Genomic DNA, 23,077 nt, shown 5'->3' on the forward strand with positions numbered 1-23,077 from the left:
ACTCTCCCACAGCTGGAAAAGTAATCTTGAAAATCTTTTTGGCTCTTTTGGCCACATATTCATGGGAGTGTAGATCCATTGACATAAAAGCTGCATTTCTGCAAGGTGATTCTTTTCAGAGAGAAATGTTTCTGAAATCACCTCAAGAGGCAGAAGATGCAGAAGGAGAATTATAGAAACTGAACAAATGCGTCTACGGCCTTAATGATGCTTCCAGGGTGGGGTATTTCTCGGTGAGATCTGTTTTGTTGAAAATTGGTTGTGTTCAACTAAAAGCAGATCCTGCAATTTTTATCATAAAGGGAAACTTTCAGACATCTTCATGATGCATGTTGATGATTTCTTGTGGGGAGGTACTGTGGATTTTGAGACATATGTTATGAATAACATTAGGGCAGAATTTAAGATTGGGAGTCAGGCTTGTGGGGCCTTTAATTATATTGGTTTAGATATTAAGTAGACCAAGTCTGGAATAACCTTAAAGCAACAATCCTATTTAGAGAGTGTTACTCGCATCCTGGTTAATCGTGTTAGGTCATCACAGAAAGATGATGATCTGTAAAGCAGAGACTGAACAATTGCGAAGCCTGGTGGATTAATTAAATTGGTTCTGCTCTCAGACTAAGCCTGATAGTTTTGATGTGCTGGAGTTAAGCACGATGATGAAACATCCGAAAGTTGAGAATGTTTTAAGGGCAAATAAAATGTTGAAAAAACTAAATCTGGAGAAATGTGTACTGAAGTTCCCATCATTAGGTGACCCAAAGAACATGAAGCTAATAATTTTTAGTGATGCTTCACACGCTAATCTTGCTGATGGGTTTCGAGTGTAGTTGGCTTCATAATATTTCTGATGGGTGAAAATGGGAAATGTTGTCCTTTAGCTTGGGAGGCTAAGAAAATAAAATGGGTCATTAAAAGTACTTTAGTTGCGGAAACACTGAGTTTTGTGGAGGCAGTGGATATGGGGTTCTATTTGTCAAATATTTTGGGTGAAATTCTGAACAAGGGACATACTGAAGATAGGATACCCATTGAATGTTATGTGGATAATCATTCTTTGTTGAACAATGTACACTCTATAAAAAGTGTGAGTGAGAAAAGACTACGTATTGACCTTGCTGGATCGAAACAAATGCTGGAGAGAAAGGAAATCTCCAAACTTAAATGGGTAGATGCAAGTCATCAGCTATCCAATTGTTTCATAAAATGAAATAGTAGTACAGAGAAATTGTTAGGGATGCTAGAGGAGAGACATCTCACAATGTAATACTTTGTACCCAATATGGAATTTATTTTGATTTATTTTGAAATGTTCTTTGAGCATGTTAATACTTTATGCATAATGTGGAATTTATTTTGAAATGTTGTTTGAGCATGTTAATCCAAGTTGTATTGTAAAAGAAAGAAGGGAATCTGTTAATTGTGTGTCAGTGGTTTGATTATATGCAGGTGAAGGGTGTTAATTGGGGTCTTAGCTGAGCACTTTATAAGTAGACACTCACTGAGACTGGGGGAGGGTTTGAGTGAGGAGCTACACATTTGTAATCTTTTTACTCTGTATGATAAATGTGAAACTGAGTAAAGATAGGCTCTACCATTAACCTTCCGTAACAAGCTTTCTGGAATTTAACAGTGAGCTGCTTTCTTGAACCATTGCAGTCTGTCTGGTGTAGGTACATCCACAGTGCTGTTAGGGAGGGAGTTTCAGGGTTTTGACCTAGTGACAGTGAAGGGCATGGCGATATTGCTGCAAGTCAGTATGTGTGTGGCTAGGTGGGGAACTTGCAGGTGATGGTGTTCCCATGCTTCTGCCCTTGTCCTTCTAGAGGTCTCAGGTTTGGGAGATGCTGTCGAAGGAGGCTTGCTGAGTTGTTGCAGTGCATCTTGTAGTTGGTACACATAGCTGCCACTGTGCACTGGTGTTGGAAGGAGTGAATGTTTAAGGTGGTGGATGGAATGCCGATCAAGCTTTGTTCTGAATGGTGCATCGGAACAGGAGGAGGCCATTTAGCCCCTCAAGCCTGTTGTGCCATGCAATGAAATCATGTCTGATCTGTGACCTATCTCCATATATCCACCTTTACCCCATATCCCTTAATACCTTTGGATACCAAAAATCTATCGATCTCTTTTTCCTAATATAATAAAAATGTTTTGTGTTGATTTTGCTATCCCTTGCAAGTTTCTTTTCATTCTCCCATTTTGTAGCTCTTACTATATTTTGTCAATATTTGCTATTCTTTGTATCTTTCACCTTCACCAGGGATCAGTGCTATTTTTTTGCATGCTTTTTCTTTTAGTTTTATGTTGTCTCTTATCTCTGGTCATCCATGGCTGTTTCTTTGGCAAGTAGAGCTCTTGCCCTGTGGAGTGTGAACTGGGTTCTGTATCACGTTAAATTCTTTTTTGAACTCTTCCCACTGATCATCTTGTTTGAACCATTAACCGACTTGCCCAGTTTACTGTGAACAGTTGCTGCCTCATCGCATTGAAGTCAGCCTTATCTAAATCTAGAATCTTAGTAGCTTCGAGTTTGAATGTTGTTGGAGCTGCACTCATCCAGGCAAGTTGAGAGTATTCCAACACACTCCTGACTTGTGCCTTAACATAACGTTGACTTTTAACCTTGGCTCACATCAGGCTCCAGCATTTCTTGTAGTTAAATTTTCCAGCCTGTGTGATGTGTCCGGCCCTTTCTCCACCATGTTGTTTTACAGGAGGTTCTCTCCTGCTTCCCCCAACAAGGAGACTTGAGCTTCCTGCTGCTGTCAGTGCAGAGTCAGTGTTTAAAAAGGGAGCGAGGGATAGACTGAATAATTGCTGAGGTTAGACTGACTGGCCTGTAGTGGCAAATTATTGGAATAAGTTCTGAGAGACAGGATAAACTGTCACTTAGAAAGGCACAGGTTAATCAAGAATAGTCAGCATGGATTTGTTAAGGGAAGATCTTGTTTGACCAACTTGATTGAATTTTTTGAAGAAATAACAAGGAAGATAGATGAGGGTAGTGCAGTTGATGTAGTCTACATGGATTTTTAGCAAGGTTTGTGACAAGATCCCACATGGTTGGTTAAAAAAAAAAAGCTGTTGGGATCCAGGGAAATGCAGCAAGGTGGATACAAAATTGGCTCAGTGACAGGAAACAAAGGGTAATTGTTGACGGGCAGTTTTGCGACTGGAGGGCTGTTTCCATTGGCGTTCCGCAGGGCTCAGTACTGGGTCCTCTGCTTTTTGTGGTATATATTAACGATTTGAACATCAATGTAGGGGGCATGATCAAGAAGTTTGTAGACGACACAAAGATTGGCCGTGTGGTAAATAGCCACACGGAGGTTAGCTGTAGTCTGCAGGAAGATACTGATGGACTGGTCAGGTGAGCAGAAAAGGGGCAAATGGAATTCAACCCGGAGAAGTGTGAGGTGATGCATTTGGGGAGGTCAAACAAGGCAAAGGAATACACAATTAATGGAAAAATACTGAGAAGTGTAGAGGTAGTGAGGGACCTTGGAGTGAATATTCACAGATCCCTGAAGGTAGCAGGACAGGTCGATAAGGTGGTTAAGAAGGCATATGGAATCCTTTATTAGCCGAGGTATAGCGTATAAGAGCAGGGAGGTTATGCTGGAACTGTATAAATCAGTAGTTAGGCCACAACTTGAGTACTGTGTGCAGTTCTGGTCACCTAATTACAGAAAGGATGTAATTGCACTAGAGAGGGTCTCTTGACATTTCTTCACAGACCAAAGGTTTTGGGAAGTAAAAAGATAAAAATGCTGGAAATACTCAGCCGGTCTGGCAGCATCTGTGGAGAGAGAAGCAGAGTTAACGTTTCGGGTCAGTGACTTTTTATCACAAATGCTGCCGGACTGCTGAGTATTTCCAGCATTTTTTTGTTTTTATTTCAGATTTCCAGCATCTGCAGTATTTTGCTTTTATTAATATTTTGGAAACGTTGTACTCATCGGTTATAGACCCGCTGGTGACTATGGCCTGCACCTCTCACTGGTGATGGTTAATGTGGCCCACAGAGAGGGACTTCTTCAGGGAGTCCTTGAAATCTTTGCATGGGGCCCTTCTGTTCCTTTTACCCATGGTCAGCTCTCCATACAGCATGATCTTGGGTAGGCGACTGTCATCCAATCCAGGCAGCATGACCCGCACAACACAATTGGCTTTGCAGGATGTTAGCCTCGATGCTGGTGATGTTGGCTATTTCCAGAACTTCAATGTTTGTGATGCAGTCCTGCCAGTGGATCTTGAGGATACTGTGGAGGTAGCACTGATGGAAGCCCTCTGGAAGGCGTACATGATGGCGGTGTCGGACACATGACTCAGCACCATACAGAGGTGGCTTTGTACACTGAGTTTGGTCTGTGACCTGAGTGTGGTTACTCCACACTCGTTTGTACAGTCTGCCGAATGCGCTGTTTGCTTTTGAAAGCCTATTGTCCACTTCCTTGTCTGTGGTGGCATCAAACCAGATGACACTCCCCACTAGTTTGATGCCACTGAAGAGGGTACAGAGGAGATTTATGAGGATGTTGCCAGAACTGGGAAAATGCAGCTATGAGGAAAGATTTGATAGGCTGGGGTTGTTCTCCTTGGAACAGAGAAGGCTGAGCGGATATTTGATTGAAATGTAGAAAATTATGAGGGGCCTGGATAGAGTGGAGGTGAAAAGCCTATTTACCTTAGCAGAGAGGTCAGTGATGAGTGGGCATAGATTTAAAGTGATTTAAATTTAGAGGGGAGATGAGAAAAAAAATTCACCCAGAGGGTGGTGGGGGTCTGGAACTTACTGCCTGCAAAGGTAGTTGAGGTAGAAACCCTCCTCATTTAGAAGGAGTCTGGATATGCACCTCAAGTGCAGTAATCTGCAGGGCTACAGACCAAATGCTTGAAGGTGGGATTAGGCTGGGTGGCTCGTTTGTTGGCCTGTGCAGACACAGTGGGCCAAGTGGCCTCTTGCTGTGCCTTAAACTTTCTATGATTCACCAGGACAAAGCTCACACCAACAGGAGGAGGCTATTCAGCCCCTCGGGCCTGTTACACAGGAACAGGAGGAGGCTATTCAGCCCCTCGGGCCTGTTACACAGGAACAGGAGGAGGCTATTCAGCCCCTCGGGCCTGTTACACTGGAACAGGAGGAGGCCATTCAGCCCCTCTGGCCTGTACACTGGAACAGGAGGAGGCTATTCAGCCCCTCTGACCTGTACACTGGAACAGGAGGAGGCCATTCAGCCCTTCCAGCCTGTTACACTGGAACAGGAGGTGGTAATCTCACTATCACCAAATGGCTTCAGAAGAATTTGAATTTTGTGCTGTAGATTTGAATATGGTGAGACCTAGGCATGTGTTCAGCATGAGTGGAATAATTTTGTGTTAATTATGTTTTGCAGATCACCGATGATGAACAAGGCTATGACCTCGACCTGTTTTGTATCCCTAAACATTACTCAAACGATCTGGAGAGAGTATATATTCCTCATGGTTTAATCATGGACAGGTTAGTGGCCTCTAGTACACTAGAACTTAACCCTGTATCTTTGGAACTGTTAAACTCCATTGACAGGAGGCTTTTGGAAAGTCGGTCAGGGCATTTAGCAATTCTGGAATAGCTTTGTGATCAGCTCCATTGTCTTCTATATCTAACATGGAGAGCATTTTCAACAAAGGCACAGGCATGAACTACCCCTATAGAGCCTTGGGGCACAAATACTTACACTGAGGTTTTAGCCTGATGTTGAGTGCAGGAATGCTGGCCATTAGGACTGATTTCTTCTAATTCATTTCATTGCTTTAAACATCATAGTACAGGCACATGTAGTTATACCAATGCAAAATCAAGTCTTTTATGAGACATTACACCACACAATCCAGTAAGTGTGCTCAGGTCTCGCACTTTACGATTTCAATATGAGTACAGCATACAGTGGTTTATTCACAACTCTTGCAGTAATTCCACCTTTGATCTCTACATTCCATGCAGGCCTGCACTAAATCTTGATACTTCAAAGAAATGTACAGGTGATGTCAGAATAACTTCATGGAGCCGGCAAAATGCACTGAACTCTTCTCAATCTTCTCTAATCATCCTGTTACTGTGGTTACATTGTCCTGTTGAACTCCATAATTATATAGCCCTCACAAACACTTCCCATCATTTTATTAATACAAATAACAAGTGACCAGATTAACATTTTCCAGACCATCAGAGATGGGGATGTGTGACTTTCACTCATTCCATCGGCGCCTCATTCTGAGAACACATCCTTGCCTTAGGCTGGCTTCACAATGCATCCCTTGCTTAGCATCAAGCTGTTTAGCTGACATCGGGGTAGTGTGAACTTTCATTCCCACACTCCCCTGCTTTTTCTCTCTGTCCTTTCCACCAGGAGTTATCTGGTAACATTTATACAATCATTAGAAACATAGAAATACAGAAAATAGGAGCAGGAGTAGGCCATTCAGCCCTTCGAGCCTGCTCCGCCATTCATTATGATCATGGCTGATCATCCAACTCAGTAACCTGTTCCCGCTTTCGCCCCATACCCTTTGATCCCTTTCACCCCAAGAGCTATATCTAACTCTTTCTTGAAAACGTACAATGTTTTGGCCTCAACTGCTTTCTGTGGTAGCGAATTCCACAGTCTCACCACTCTCTGGGTGAAGTAATTTCTCCTCATCTCAGTCCTGAAAGGTTTACCCCATATCCTTAGATTATGACCTCTGGTTCTGGACTCTCCCACCATCGGGAACATCCTTCCTGCATCTACCCTGTCAAGTCCTGTTAGAATTTTATAGGTTTCTATGAGATCCCCTCTCACTCTTCTGAACTCCAGCGAATATAATCCTAACCAACTCAATCTCTCCTCAGACGTCAGTCCCGCCATCCCAGGAATCAGTCTGGTAAACCTTCACTGCACTCCCTCTATAGCAAGAACATCCTTCCTCAGATAAGGAGACCAAAACTGCACACAATATTCCAGGTGTGGCCTCACCAAGGCCCTGTATAATTGCAGCAAGATATCCCTGCTCCTGTACTCGAATCCTCTCGCTATGAAGACCAACATACCATTTGCCTTGTTTACCACCTGTTGCACCTGCATGCTTACCTTCAACAACCTTGTGTACGAGAACACCTAGAAATAATAAATTCCTTTGTTTCTGACTGTAAGGGACCTACATTTGTCTTCACCAATCTTTTTCTCTTTACATACCTATAGAAACATTTACAGTCAGTTTTTATGTTCCCCACAAGCGTACTCTCGTACTCTATTTTCCCCTCCTTAATTAATCCCTTGGTTCTCCTTTGCTGAATTCTAAACTGCTCCCAATCCTCAGGTCTGTTGTTTTTTCTGGCGAATTTTTATGTCTCTTCCTTGGATCTAATGCTACCTCTAATTTCCCTTGTAAGCCATGGTTTGGCTACCTTTCCCGTTTTGCTGTTGCAGTTCATCCATGCGCTCTTTGAATGTTTGCCATTGCCTATCCACGTTTCCCAATCTATCATAGCCAACTCGCGCCTCATACCTTCATAGTTTCCTTTATTAAGATTCAGGACCCTAGTCTCAGAATCAACTACGTCACTCTCCATCTTGATGAAGAATTCTATCATATTTTGGCCGCTCATCCCCAAGGGATCTCGCACAACTAGATTGTTAATCATTCCTCTCCCATTACACAATACCCAGTCTAGGATGCCCTGTTCTTTAGTTGGTTCCTCAACATATTGGTCCAGAAAACCATCCCGTATACACTCCATGAATTCCTCCTCTAGGGTATTGTGACTGATTTGCCCAATCTATATGCAGATTAAGGTCACCCATAATTACATATGTTCCTTTATCGCATGCATCTCTAATTTCCTGTTTAATGCCATTCCCAACATCACCACTACAGTTTGGGGGTCTATATACAACCCCCTAACGTTTTTTGCCCCATAGTGTTTCTCAGCTTTACCCATACAGATTCCACATCATCAGAGCTAATAACCTTCCTCACTATTGTGTTAATTTCCTCTTTAGCCAGCAATGCAACTCCACCGCCTTTTACTGGTCGCCCTGCAGCCATGTCTCTGTAATCCCGACTATATCATGCCAGTTTACATCTATTTCCGCGCTTAATTCATCCACGTTATTGCGAATGCTCTGCTTGTTAAGGCACAAGGCCTTAAGTCTTGTCTTTTTAACATTACTTGTCCTCTTCCCAATATTTTTCACTGTGGCCCTGTTTGATTCTGGCCCTTGATTTCTCTGCCTATCACTTTTCTTATTCCCCTTACTGTCTTTTGTTCTTGTCTGATCCCCCCCTCCTCTGATACCTTGCAAGGTTTCCCACCCCCCTGTCATTTTAGTTTAAACCCTCCCCAACCACTCGAGCAAATACTTCCCCCAGGACATCAGTCCCGCTCCTGCCCAGGTGTAACCCGTCCAGTTTGTACTGGTCCCACCTCCCCCAGAACCAGTCCCAATGTCCCAGGAATCTAAAACCCTCTCCCTCACACCATCTCTTCAGCCACCCATTCATCCGATATATCCAGCTATTTCTACTCTGACTAGCACGAGGCACTGGTAGTATTCCTGAGATCACTACCTTTGAGGTCCTACTTTTCAACTTACTTCCTAACTCCCTATATTCTGCTTTTAGGGCCTCATCCTTTTTTTTTAAACCTATGTCATTTGTACCAATGTGTACCATGACCACTGGCTGTTCACCCTCCCCCTTTATAATGTCCTGTAACCGCTCTGAGACATCCTTGACCCTAGCACCAGGGAGGCAACATACCATCCTGGAGTCTTGTTTGCGGCCACAGAAACGCCTATCTATTCCCCTTACAATTGAATCCCCTATAACTATTGCATTCCCACGCTTTTTACTCCTCCCCTGTGCAACGAATTGGGCTGTTGCTGCTTTCCCCTGAGAGGCCATTCCCCCCAACAGTATCCAAAGCAGTATATCAATTTTGCAGGGGAACAGCCACAGGAGATTCCTGCACTGCCTGCCTAGTCCTCTTGCTCTGCCTGGTGGTCACCCATTCCCTTCCTGCCTGTGGAGTCTGAGCCTGCGGTGTGACCACCTCTCTATACGTGCTATCCACGATACTCTGCGCCTCGCGGATGCTCCACGGTGTCCCCAGCCGCTGCTCCAGCTCTGAAACCTGGGCTTCCAGGAGCTGCAGCTGCACACATGCTGGTCCTGGGCACTGTAATTGTTCCCGGCTTCACGCATAGAGCACGAGGAGCTTTGAGCTCTCCTGCCATGACTTCACCCTTTAAACCTTTTGGAAGATGCTTAATATCAAATAATATCAATTACTCGAGGGCCCTTCTTCCCTGGTCCTCGTTACTGCAGAACTCCCTAAAAAACACTACATACTATATATGAAAATAAATTGTGGACCTTTCTTACCTTAGTTACCAAGCCAGCTATTTAGGGTTATTCCCTAACAGCAGTTATTCACCAACCAATCACCTTGCAGCTTTCCTGTGCTGTCACTGTTGACTTTTTTTTCCAAAACTCTGCGTGCCTGGACTGCTCTCACACAGGTCAGACTGCTGTCCGCTCCCTGTGCCAGTATCACTCCTTCCCACTGCTCTTTTAAACTGTGCTGGTCCCACTCAGTTATCACTCCTTCCCGCTGCCACTGCACTTTTAATCTAGTCCATTCAACAGCATTGTCCAGTTGCAGTCCTTGTTTTCAAACCTACCATCTGTAGTAAATCAACATGACCAAAACAAGTAACTGAAACAGCATCTACATAAGATTGGGTGTATCTCCGTGTTCATCACACCACTAGCTGTCAGGCTCCATCAAACAACAACTCACACCAGCTCATATCTGATCCAGCATTGTGTGAACATTCTGAATTTCAGCTTCATGATGGTTAATGTCCACGACAATTGCTTGATTCAAACCTGAAGCCGCTGAAATTTTTTGTTGCATTTTTGCATCTCCTTCTTCCAAAGAGCAACACAATTGGGGTTGAAGTAGGCTGGCTGCAGATTCATGTTCTCAGGATGCCATTTTAAAGTCCTTTGGTCTGTTATCACTTTGGGGTTGATAGAATTGCAAAATACCATACTCCACAATTAGACTGATTAGAACAATAAGATCCAGCTTCCAGATGTATGTATATTTGTATCTGATCATTAGTAACAGCAACACCTTCAAAAGAACATAAATTGTGTACACATAATCTCCCAAACTCCATATCCTTAACTACAGATTCAATTAACTTCCAAACTTCAACATTGCATGAGCAAGGTTGTTCCATACCCGTTGTTAAATTACCATTGCCCTGATGGATATTATCCCAAACATACTTCTCATCAAACTTTTGACAAAACTCAAATAATTTTCATTGAATTTAGTAACCCTGTGCCGACCCCAATGAATCCCAGAATAGTATTATGAACATACGAATTAGGAGCCTGCTCCGCCATTCAATAAGATCATGACCGATCTGATTGTAACCTCAACTCCACATTCCTGCCTACCCCAGATAACCTTTCACCCCCTTGCTTATCAAGAATCTATCTACCTCTGCCTTAAAAATATTCAAAGACTCTGCTTCCACCGCATTTTGAGGCAGAGAGTTCCAAAGACTCACGACCCTCTTAGAGAAAACATTTCTCCTCATCTCTGTCTTAAATGGGTGACCCCTTATTTTTAAACAGTGACCCCTAGTTCTAGATTCTCCCACAAGAGGAAACATCATTTCCACATCCACCCTGTCAAGACCCCGCAGAATCTTTTATGTTTCAATCAAGTTGCCTCTTACTCTTCTAAACTCCAGTGGATACAAGCCTAGCCTGTCCAATCTTTCCTCATAAGACAACCCACCCATTCCGGGTATTAGTCTAGTAAATCTTCACTGAACTGCTTCCAACACATTTACATCCTTCCTTAAATAAGGAGACCAATACTGTACACAATACTCCAGATGTGGTCTCACCAATGCCCAGTCTAGCTGAAGCATAACCTCACTCCTTTTGTATTCAATGCCCCTCACAATAAATGATAACATTCTATTAGCTTTCCTAATTACTTGCTGTACCTGCATATTAACCTTTTGCCATTCATGCACTAGGACACCCAGATCCCTCTGCATCTCAGCTCTATAGTCTATCACCATTTAAATAATATGCTTTTTTATTATTTCTGCCAAAATGGACAGTTTCACATTAAATTTCATTATCTTTGCCCACTGACTTAACCTATATATATCCCTTTGTAGCCTCCTTATATCCTCTTCACAATTTACTTTCCTACCTTCCTTTGTGCCATCAGCAAATTTAGCAACCAGACCTTCAGTCCCTTCAAGTCATTTATATAAATTGCAAAAAGTTGAGGCCCCAACACTGACTCTGTGGCACACTACTCGTTACATCTTGCCAACCAGAAAATGACCCATTTATGCCAACTCGCTGTTTCCTGTTAGCTAGCCAATCTTCTATCCATGCCAATATGTTACCCCCTACACCATGAGCTTTTATTTTCTGCAATAACCTTTGATGTGGCACCTTATCAAATGCCTTCTGAAAATAAAAGAACAGTACATCCACCAGTTCCCCTTTATCCACAGCATATGTTACTTCAAAGAACTCCAATAAACTGGTTAAACGTGATTTCCCTTTCACAAAACCATGTTAACTCTGCCTGATTACCTTGAATTTTTCTAAATGCCCTGCTATAACGTATTTAATAATAGCTTCTGACATTTTCCCTATGATAGATGTTGAGCTAACTGGCCACTAGTTTCCTGTTTTCTGTCTTCCTCCCTTTTTGAATAAAGGAGTTACATTGGCTATTTTCCAGTCTAATCGAACCTTCCCTGAATCTAGGGAATCTTGGAAAATCAATACCAACACATCAACTATCTCATTGGCCACTTCTTTTAACACCCTAGGATGAAGTCCATCAGTACCCCCGGGACTTGTCAGCCCGCAGCTCCAAAAATTTGTTCAGTACCACTTCACTGGTGATTATAATTTTCTTGAGTTCCTCCCTCTCTTCCATTTCCTGATTTACAGCTATTTCTGGGATGTTACTTGCATCCTCTATGGTGGAGACTGATGCAAAATACCTGTTCAACTCAGCTGCCATCTCCTTATTTTCCATTATTAATTCCCCAGACTCACTTTCTATAGGACTAATGCTCACTTTGTTAACTCTTTTTTAAATATCTATAGAAACTCTTACTATCTGTCTTTATATTTCTCGCCAGCTTCCTCTCATACTATTAATTTTCCTCTCCTTATTAATCTTGTTATCTTATTAAACAATTTGGTCAAATTTCAGGTAAATTTTCCATACACAGGTTGTTGCTTTGTGAATTAAAAGCAGTAATCTGTACAAATAGAACACAGAGTGGCTGTGGAAAAAGTTAACTTCCCTGCATTTCAAAAGAAGACAAACCCAGACATCATCAATCAATGTCATCTTGTGTTGCACACCTTCTCGCAGCTTTTAAGTAAACTAAACAAAAATTGTCAAATAAAGCACCAAACTTTTTTTTTTACAATTTTTGTGCATTTATTCATTGGTGTCATCTTCCCAGAAGGCTGACTACCATGGCTCTCCACCTCTCCTGTGCTGCCCATACACATTCTGCATAGGTCAAGTTGTGCCTTTAAAACTTCCACAAAGATCCTGGTGCAAATAATTTGAGATCATACTTGCATCAGTGGTCTTCCCCTTTTTTTTTGTTTCTCTTGAAGCACCTCTAGGTAGCAGCAACCACAATATGATTTGAATTTTACATCCAATTTGAAAGTGAGAAGAGTGGGTCTAAGACTAGTATTTTAAACTTAAATAAGGGCAACTATGTGGGCATGAAAGCTGAGCTAGCTGAAGTGAACTGGGTTACCAGGCCAGGAGATAGATCAATAGAGAAGCAGTGGCAGACATTCAAGGGGATATTTCAGAATACTCAAGATAAGTATATTCCTATTATAAAGAAAAATTCTAAGGGGAGGACCCACCTCCATGGTTAACTAAAGAAGTTAAGGAAAGCATCTAACTGAAGAAAAAAGCATATAATTGTGCAAAGATGAGTGGCCGTTCAGACGATTGGTCAGAATTTAAAGAACGGCAGAGAATGACAAAAAGGTGAATCAGGAGAAAGAAATTAAGAGTATGAGAGGAAGCTAGCTAGAAATGTAAAAACAGAGAGCAAGAGTTTCTGCAGGTATTTAAAAAGGAAAAGAGTAAGTAAAGTGAGTGTTGGTCCTCTGGAGAGTGAGAATGGGGAGTTAATAGTAAATAAGGAAATGGTGGATGAAATGAACAAATATTTTGCTTCTATCTTCACTATGGAAGATACAAAAAACATTCCAGTAATAGCTGTAAATCAGGAGGTAGAAGGAAGAGAGGAACTTGGTGAAATTACAATCACCAGGGAAGTGGGACTGAGCAAACTGATGGACCTGCTGGTTGACAAGTCCCCGGGTCCTGATGGGCTTCATCCTAGGGTCTTAAAAGAGGTGGCTAATGAGGTAGTAGATGCGTTGGTGTTAATTTTTCAAAATTCACTAGAAAGGTTCCATCAGGAAAGTAGCAAATATAACCCCTCTATTCGAGAAGTGGGGGAGGCAGAAAACAGGTAATGTAGCTTGATATTTGTTATGGGGAAGGTGATAGAATCGATCGTTAAGGAGGCTATAGCTGGGCACTTAGAAAAACTCAACGTAATCGGAGTTCTTTGAAGGAATAAAGTGTGCTGTGGATAAAGGGAAGCCCGTTGATGTGCTGTACTTGGATTTCCAGAAGGCATTTGACAAGGTGCCATATAAAACGTTATTGCACAAAGTAGGAGCTCATGGTGTAGTGGGTAACATTAGCATGGATAGAAGATTGTCTGGCTGGCAGAAAACAGAGTATACATAACTGGGTCGTTTTCTGATTGGCAGGATGTGATGAGTGGAGTCCCGCAGGGGTCTGTGCTGGGGCGTCAACTTTTTATAGTTTATATATAGTTAGGGCGGCGCAGTGGTTAGCACCGCAGCCTCACAGCTCCAGGGACCCGGGTTCGATTCCAGGTACTGCCTGTGTGGAGTTTGCAAGTTCTCCCTGTGTCTGCGTGGGTTTTCTCCGGGTGCTCCGGTTTCCTCCCACAAGCCAAAAGACTTGCGGGTTGATAGGTAAATTGGCCATTATAAATTGTCACTAGTGTAGGTAGGTGGTAGGGAAATATAGGGACAGGTGGGGATGTTTGGTGGGAATGTGGGATTAGTGTAGGATTAGTGTAAATGGGTGGTTGATGTTCGGCACAGACTCGGTGGGCCGAAGGGCCTGTTTCAGTGCTGTATCTCTAATCTAATCATATCAATGATTTAGATGAGAGGAGCGATGACATGGTAGCTAAATTTGCAGATGACACAAAGATAGGTAGGAAAGTATGTTGTGAAGAGGACATGAGCTTGCAGACCGATACCAGTTTAGTGAGTGGGCAAAAATCTGGCAGATGGAGTATAATGTGGGAAAATGTGAAGTTGTTCACTTTGACAGGAAGAATAAAAAAGCAGAGTATTAAATGGAGAACAACTGCAGAACTCCGAGGTGCAGAGGGATCTAGGTGTTCTAGTGCATGAGTCACAAAAGGTTAGTATGCAGGTATAGCAATGGATGAAGAAGGCTAATAGAATGCTATCCTTTATTACGAGAGGAATTGAAAATAAAAATAAGGATGTTATGCTTCGGTTATACAGGGCATTGGTAAGACCACATCTCAAATACTGTGTGCAGTTTTGGTCTCCTTATTTAGGGAAGGATGTGAATGCATTGGAGGCAGTTCAGAGAAGGTTTTCTAGATTGATAGCTGGAATGAGCGGGTTGTCTTATGAGGAAAGGTTGGACAGACTGGGCTTGTTTTCACTGGAGTTTAGAAGAGGGAGGGGAGACTTGATTGAAGCTTATAAGATTCTGAATGGTCTGGACAAGGTGGATGTGGAAAGGATGTTTCCTCTTGTGTGGGAGTCCAGAACTAGGGGGCACTGTTTTAAAATAAGGGGTTGCCCTTTTAGGATCGAGATGAGACTTTTTTCTCTCAGTAGGTTGTACGACTTTGGAATTCTCTGCCTGAGAAGGTGGTGAAGGCGGGCTCGTTGAATAATGTTAAGGCGGAGTTAGATCCTTGTTAGGCAAGGGAATCAAAGATTATCGGGGGTAGATGGGAGTATGAGATTTGAGACAAACAGATCAGCCTGATCTTCAATAATGGAGTAGGCTAGAGGGGCCGAATGGCCTACTTCTGCTCCTTGTTTGTATGTTCACCATTCACTAGGTTAGTTAACCTCAATAATTGCATTTTAGCTCAGACCAATTTTTTGCTTTTGCATTTGTACCTCTCCAGTCACTGCATTTATATTTCTTTTCACTGTGTGCATTTGTACCTCTCTTTTCACTGTGTGCATTTGTACCTCTCTTTTCACTGTGTGCATTTGTACCTCTCTTTTCACTGTGTGCATTTGTACCTCTCTTTTCACTGTGTGCATTTGTACCTCTCTTTTCACGGTGTGCATTTGTTCCTCTCTTTTCACTGTGTGCATTTGTACCTCTCTTTTCACTGTGTGCATTTATTCCTCTCGTCGCTGTGTGCATTTATTCCTCTCGTCGCTGTGTGCATTTATTCCTCTCGTCGCTGTGTGCATTTATTCCTCTCGTCGCTGTGTGCATTTATTCCTCTCGTCGCTGTGTGCATTTATTCCTCTCGTCGCTGTGTGCATTTATTCCTCTCGTCGCTGTGTGCATTTGTACCTCTCTCGTCACTGTGTGCATTTGTACCTCTCTCGTCACTGTGTGCATTTGTACCTCTCTTTTCACGGTGTGCATTTGTACCTCTCTTTTCACGGTGTGCATTTGTACCTCTCTTTTCACGGTGTGCATTTGTACCTCTCTTTTCACGGTGTGCATTTGTACCTCTCTTTTCACGGTGTGCATTTGTACCTCTCTTTTCACGGTGTGCATTTGTACCTCTCTTTTCACGGTGTGCATTTGTACCTCTCTTTTCACGGTGTGCATTTGTACCTCTCTTTTCACGGTGTGCATTTGTACCTCTCTTTTCACGGTGTGCATTTGTACCTCTCTTTTCACGGTGTGCATTTGTACCTCTCTTTTCACGGTGTGCATTTGTACCTCTCTTTTCACGGTGTGCATTTGTACCTCTCTTTTCACGGTGTGCATTTGTACCTCTCTTTTCACGGTGTGCATTTGTACCTCTCTTTTCACGGTGTGCATTTGTACCTCTCTTTTCACGGTGTGCATTTGTACCTCTCTTTTCACGGTGTGCATTTGTACCTCTCTTTTCACGGTGTGCATTTGTACCTCTCTTTTCACGGTGTGCATTTGTACCTCTCTTTTCACGGTGTGCATTTGTACCTCTCTTTTCACGGTGTGCATTTGTACCTCTCTTTTCACGGTGTGCATTTGTACCTCTCTTTTCACGGTGTGCATTTGTACCTCTCTTTTCACGGTGTGCATTTGTACCTCTCTTTTCACGGTGTGCATTTGTACCTCTCTTTTCACGGTGTGCATTTGTACCTCTCTTTTCACGGTGTGCATTTGTACCTCTCTTTTCACGGTGTGCATTTGTACCTCTCTTTTCACGGTGTGCATTTGTACCTCTCTTTTCACGGTGTGCATTTGTACCTCTCTTTTCACGGTGTGCATTTGTACCTCTCTTTTCACGGTGTGCATTTGTACCTCTCTTTTCACGGTGTGCATTTGTACCTCTCTTTTCACGGTGTGCATTTGTACCTCTCTTTTCACGGTGTGCATTTGTACCTCTCTTTTCACGGTGTGCATTTGTACCTCTCTTTTCACGGTGTGCATTTGTACCTCTCTTTTCACGGTGTGCATTTGTACCTCTCTCGTCGCTGTGTGCATTTGTACCTCTCTCGTCGCTGTGTGCATTTGTACCTCTCTCGTCGCTGTGTGCATTTGTACCTCTCTCGTCGCTGTGTGCATTTGTACCTCTCTCTTCACGGTGTGCATTTGTACCTCTCTTGGACCAACCGTGCGGTTATTAGCAACAAAGAACGAAGTGCCCCTTCTGAAAGGGACACCACCAGACCAATATTTCACTAATCAAACACATTACATCTTGAAAAAAGAGGGAGAAGTCACAGTCTGTGACGCAGTAACTGTCACACATGCTTACAAAAAAAAGTAAATTACTTAATCTTTTTCCGTCTCTTTCTTCAGGCAGCTTTCCAAATTACTGTATAAACACTGACTATAACTGAAGAAAATATTAGTTTTCACAGTAAGTTGAAGCCTTCAACATTCTAACATCAACAAGGTACAGGGCAGAGCTTTTCACAGCTTGTGAGCTGCTACTCAGTCTTAATTTGAAGTAAACACACTTAATAATCACATTTGCACTGCTGTACTTCTATCCAATTTAGAAATATGGTTCCTGTAATGTAATCCCTGTTTGAACTCAAATTGCCAAATTTTATGTGATATTCCCAGATCTCGAGGCCAAGCAACATTCACAAGGTTTCCATCAGTTCAGAAGCAAAAACATGACTCATGTTTCTCAAAAATAATGCACATATGTATACACATAGAGCAAACAATTAAACTTAAAACAGCACACGCTTGTCCAACTATCAAAGACGAAACTACAATGGGTTAAATTTTTTTTTGCTCTGAACTGAACTGTGGATGATGCACACACTGAAAACAAACATAACACAGACCTATTTAAAACAGTCTTTCATTTGTAGGTGAGAAAACAAATTGAAAATAAAATCCAGCCGCCTTTCCCTTTTTAAAATTAAAACAGCACATTCTGCCTATTTCTCTCTGTCAGAAACTTTAAATATTGCTGTGGGCCTTTATCTTTCTTTCTTTTTCCGAACCCAGGGTTTTTTTTTAATGGAACTCTTTTACAACATTTGTACATTGTGTCTGCACATTCTCCTGCAAAACTGGCAAGCCCAGCAACTTTACTCCTCCTTTCTCATGCCAGAAAGCCCCAAAATGACAAATCCCCTTATGAAATAAAAGATTCACTTTCAGTCACTTGCTATATCTACCCAAGCATGCTTCTCCAACTCTCTGCATTGCCAGAAGGTCGGATGAACTGTTGTGGGGTGACAATGTCTAAGGAGCCAAAGAGGCATCTAACTGCTCCTCCTCCATACCTCACGTCGCCACTCAAACCACAGAGGTTTAGGGCTCCAAAGTTGGAGACGGTAAAGAGGATGCGAAAGGGAGCAGTAGCCATACTCCGTCTCTTAAGCCCCTTTTCAGCTCTTGGAGCTGGGGAATCCCCTGAGCCCCACTTGGCTTCATCAATTTCTGTCTCTGCTGGGCAAGCTAGTACTGCCACATGCTGCCCTCCCATCCCCTCACAGAGCACAGAGTGGTCTAACTACTATGTCCATCTGGGTGCCCTCCAACTTCAAATGCTGCACTTTAAATATTCCTTTCTCTAGATGGTGATTCCTGTTCTGTTCATTTTTAAGATGCTGGTGTAGCGTCAGGTTCAGCATCCTGGCTGCTCCAAGTGCCTGGAATCACCAGTTTTTAAAAAATCTTTCTCGGCTACCACTAGCCACTCTACAAGTTCTGCAATTTCTTTATCTTTGACCTCAGCCTCTTCTCCTAAAATTCTGAATTCCCAGCAATAGACACTGTAACATGAACGCCTTTTATCACTTCTGAACACTAATATTTTAATCTTACCTTTTAACCAGACACACTCCACTAAGCACTGCTGTTTCTCTCGCCATCCTCCTGTCATTGTATCCTGCTCTATCTCATAAGACCCTTCTTTAGATTCAATCCATTGATAAAGAAATGACTTCGACCCAGAATATTACCTGATTGTCCCCCACATTGTTAACTGGAGATCCTTTTTGGTTGCGGCTCCAAAGAGAATACTTGCCCCTCGATCTGATATGTGGGAAACACTTCATCTACCAACTATGACTTAATGAAATTCAAAAATATTACATTGGGCTTACCAAGATGTTTGTCTGCCTTCTTGTTCTTATTCATCTTGTTACTTTAAACATCAGAGTTTTAGTTGTAGTTTTAACAATGCCAAATCAGATCTTTAATGATACATTACACTTCACAATCCTCAATGTTATAGAGTTATACAGCACAGAAACAGGCCCTTCGGCCCATCGTGTCTGTGCCGGCCATCAAGCACCGAACTATTTTAATCCCATTTTCTAACACTTGGCCCGTAGCCTTGTATGCTATGACGTTTCAAGTGCTCATTTAAATACTGCTTAAATGTTGTGAGGGTTCCTGCCTCTACCACCCCTTCAGGCAGTGCATTCCAGATTCCAACCACCCTCTGGGTGAAATCTTTTTTTCTCAAATCCCCTGTAAACCTCCTGCCCCTTATCTTAAATCTATGCCCCCTGGTTATTGACCTCTCCGCTAAGGGAAAAAGTCTCTTCCCCTCTAACCTATCAATGCCCTTCATACTTTTGTACACCTCAATCATGTCCCCCCTCAGCCTTCTCTGCTCTAAGGAAAACAACCCGAGCCTTTTCAGTCTCTGTTCATAGCTGAAATGCTCCTGCCCAGACAACATCCTGGTGAATCTCCTCTGCACCCTCTCCAGTGCAATCACATCCTTCCTATAGTGTGGTGACCAGAACTGTACACAGTACTCCAGCTGTGGCCTAACTAGTGTTTTATACAGCTCCATCATAACCTCCCTGCTCTTATATTCTATGCCTCGGCTGATGAAGGCAAGTATCCCACATGCCTTCCTAACCACCTTATCTACCTGTGCTGCTGCCTTCAGTGATCTATGGACAAGTACACCAAGGTCCCTCTGACCTCCTGTACTTCCTAGGGTCCTACCATCCATTGTATATTCCCTTGCCTTGTTAGTCCTCCCAAAATGCATCACCTCACACTTCTCGGGATTAAATTCCATTTGCCACTGCTCCGCCCATCTTACCAGCCCATCTATATCGTCCTGTAATCTAAGGCTTTCCTCCTCACTATTTACGACACCACCAATTTTCGTGTCATCTGCGATAAACGCAGAGATTGAAATATTAAAGTTCCCTTTTTACCTTAGCCCCTCTCACACACATGTGCACACACATACACTGGTTAACCGGAAAAAACAAAGGGATTTTTGTTTTTAGAGCTCTATGACAGACAAAAAACCACTTGGGCTGACTACTTGCTCATTCTTTAAGAAACAGCAGATGAGATATGTTGTCTTCCAAAACTAGCATACAGTTTGGCCTCCGAGTACACGTAGATGGGTCACTGGGATCTTTTAAAACAGTTCTTTTTAGGTGGTGCAGAGAATTAATTCAGCAGGCTTTTCTTCAAAGACAGGAGACAAGATGAGTTGACACAGTGGAATACTCAGGGTCTTTTAGAGTGTTCCTGGAAAGCTGAGCTGGCTTGTGGTCTTTCCTTCCTTGGGAATTCTTTTCTCTCCTTGGAAGTTCTCTTCTCTTTTCAGAAGTGCTCTTCCTTTTTATACAGTTCAACCCCAACTCAACAATTCGATAGCAAAACCGACAACAGCATGTCAACCTTTTGACCTCCATCAATCTTGACCTGTCACCTCTTTGTAAACAACTTCTCCAGGTGTCCAAAGTTTTCTGTTGTTTATTGAGCTGGAAGTCGGGTGGTTTCCCGGGAAGGCTTGTTTTCCTCAAGACCTCTCAGTGCCCCTTTTAAAAAAAAACATTTCCAGGGACTGTTTTTCCAGGCTTTTAGATGACCCCCTTTGAAAACCCCAAAGTTTAACATTTCTTCAGTCTTTCAAAAATTATTCCTCAATAGATATAATTAACAAAACACAGAGGCACTTTCGTAACAACATAAAAAGAAAGCGCGTAGCTAAAGTGGACATTGGTCCCTTAGAGGCTGAGACAGGAGAAATCATCATTGGGAAATAGGAAATGGCAGAGGCATTGAACAAATATTTTGTGTCTCTTTTCACAGTAGAAGACATCAGTTCCATGCCAGAAATAGACAGTAACCTGGGAGCTAAAAAGAGTGCGGAAGTGAAGGAGATTGACATCAGCCGAGAAAAAGTATTGGAGAAACTTGAGGGCTAAAATCTGACAAATCCCCGGGTCCAGATGGCATACATCCTAGGGTTCTAAAAGAGATAGCTGCAGAGATAGTGAATGCGCTGGCTATGATTTTTCAGAATTCTTTAGATTCAGGAATGGACCCGTCAGATTGGAAGTTGCCAAATGTTACATCACTTTTCAAGAAAGGAGGTAGAGAGAAAACAGGGAACTACAGGCCAGTTAGCCTAACATCAGTTGTTGGGAAGATGCTGGAAACTATTAAAGAAGTCTTAACTATGCACTTGGAAAAACATGATATGATTAGAATAAGTCAGCATGGTTTTACTAAAGAGAAATCCTGTCTGTCAAATTTATTAGAGTTTTTTGAGGATGTTACTAGTTGGGTAGATAAAGGGGAACTAGTAGATGTTGTATACCTGGATTTCCAAAAGGCATTCGATAAATTGCCACATAAAAAATTAATAGGCAAGATAAGGGCTCACGGTGTTGGGGGTAATATATTAGCATGGATAGATGATTGGTTAACAGACAGGAAGCAGAGAGTGGGCATAAATGGGGCATTTTCAAGTTGACAAGCAGTGAATAGTGGGGTGCCACAAGGATCAAAGCTGGGCCTATTTACACTGTATATTAATGACTTGGACGAAGAGACAGAGGGTAATGTATCTAAGTTTGCTGTTGATAGAAAGCTTGTTTGAAAGGTAAGCTGTGCGAAGGACACAGAGAGGCTGCAAAGAGATATAGCCAGGTTAGGTGAGTGGGCAACAAGATGGCAAATGGAATATAATGTAAAGAAGTATGAAACTTCACTTTGTCACTTTGGTCGTAAAAATAGAAAACAGAATATTTTTTAAAAGGTGTGGAACTGGGAAGTGTTGATGTTCAGAGAGACTTGGCGGTACTCGTACAAGGAATGCACAAAGTTAACATGCAGGGTCAGCAGGCTATTAGGAAGGCAAATGGCATGTTGGCCTTTATTACAAGGGGATTGGAGTACAGGAATAAAGAAGTCCTACGAAAATTGTACAAGGCTTTGGTGAGACCACACCTGGAATACTGTGTGCAGTTTTGGTCTCCACATTTAAGAAAGGACCTACTTGCTCTGGATTGTATTGATGGCGGAGCAGGCTTGATGAGCCATATGGTCTGCTGCTGCTCCTGTTTCTTATGTGATCAGTGCTGGGGCCTCAGCTATTTACAATCTATGTCAGTGACTTAGATGAAAAGACAGAGAGTAACGTATCTAAGTTTGCTGATGATACTAAGGTAGGTGGGAATACAAACTGTGAGGAGGACACAAAGAGGCTACTCGGGTCTGGCAGCATCTGTGGAGAGAGAAGCAGAGTTAACGTTTCAGGTCAGTGACCCTTCTTCAGAACAAATATTAGAAATGTAAAAGCAAGTAAAGCGGGGGTTGGGGCAAGAGATAACAAAAGAGGTGTAGATAGGACAAGGTCACAGAGAATAACTGACCAGAAGGTCATGGAACAAAGGCAAATGGTATGTTAATGGTGTGCTGAAAGACATAGCAGTAGCTCAGAGAGGATGTGAATTGACTGTAAAGCACAAAGCACTCAAAGTACCTGGTGACAGGGTTTAGTGTGAAAGAACGAATTGGTGATGCAGAGGTTATGATAGGTACACAACTCGAGCAGTCTCTGTCCATTCTCATTCATCCTTCCAACGCCATAGCACCCAAGGCAGGAGGGCCATGAGTCAACACAAGATCAGGGGGCAGGTTGTTCAACCTTGCCCGTCTAAGAGCGAAGACCAAAGTACGGAAAGTCCTCATCAAGGAACTCCTCTTTGCTGACGATGCTGATTTAACATCTCACACTGAAGCGTGTCTGCAGAGTCTCATCGACAGGTTTGCGGCTGCATGCAACGAATTTGGCCTAACCATCAGCCTCAAGAAAACGAACATCATGGGACAGGACGTCAGAAATGCTCCATCCATCAATATTGGCGACCACGCTCTGGAAGTGGTTCAAGAGTTCAACTACCTCGGCTCAACTATCACCAGTAACCTGTC

At 42.6% G+C, this 23,077-nt stretch overlaps 1 protein-coding gene across 2 annotated transcripts in view; it reads left to right on the forward strand.

Moving 5' to 3' along the window:
* hprt1 (hypoxanthine phosphoribosyltransferase 1) overlaps positions 1–23,077 on the forward strand; it is a 117,734-nt gene that overhangs the window by 11,750 nt on the left and 82,907 nt on the right. For both annotated transcript variants that reach the window (XM_068047051.1, XM_068047052.1), the window contains exon 2: positions 5,403–5,509. In XM_068047051.1, the coding sequence (XP_067903152.1) occupies positions 5,403–5,509 (107 nt within the window). The remainder of the gene's footprint in view (positions 1–5,402; positions 5,510–23,077) is intronic.

The sequence above is a fragment of the Heterodontus francisci genome, chromosome 15, assembly GCF_036365525.1.
Source record: "Heterodontus francisci isolate sHetFra1 chromosome 15, sHetFra1.hap1, whole genome shotgun sequence".
NCBI lineage: Eukaryota > Metazoa > Chordata > Chondrichthyes > Heterodontiformes > Heterodontidae > Heterodontus > Heterodontus francisci.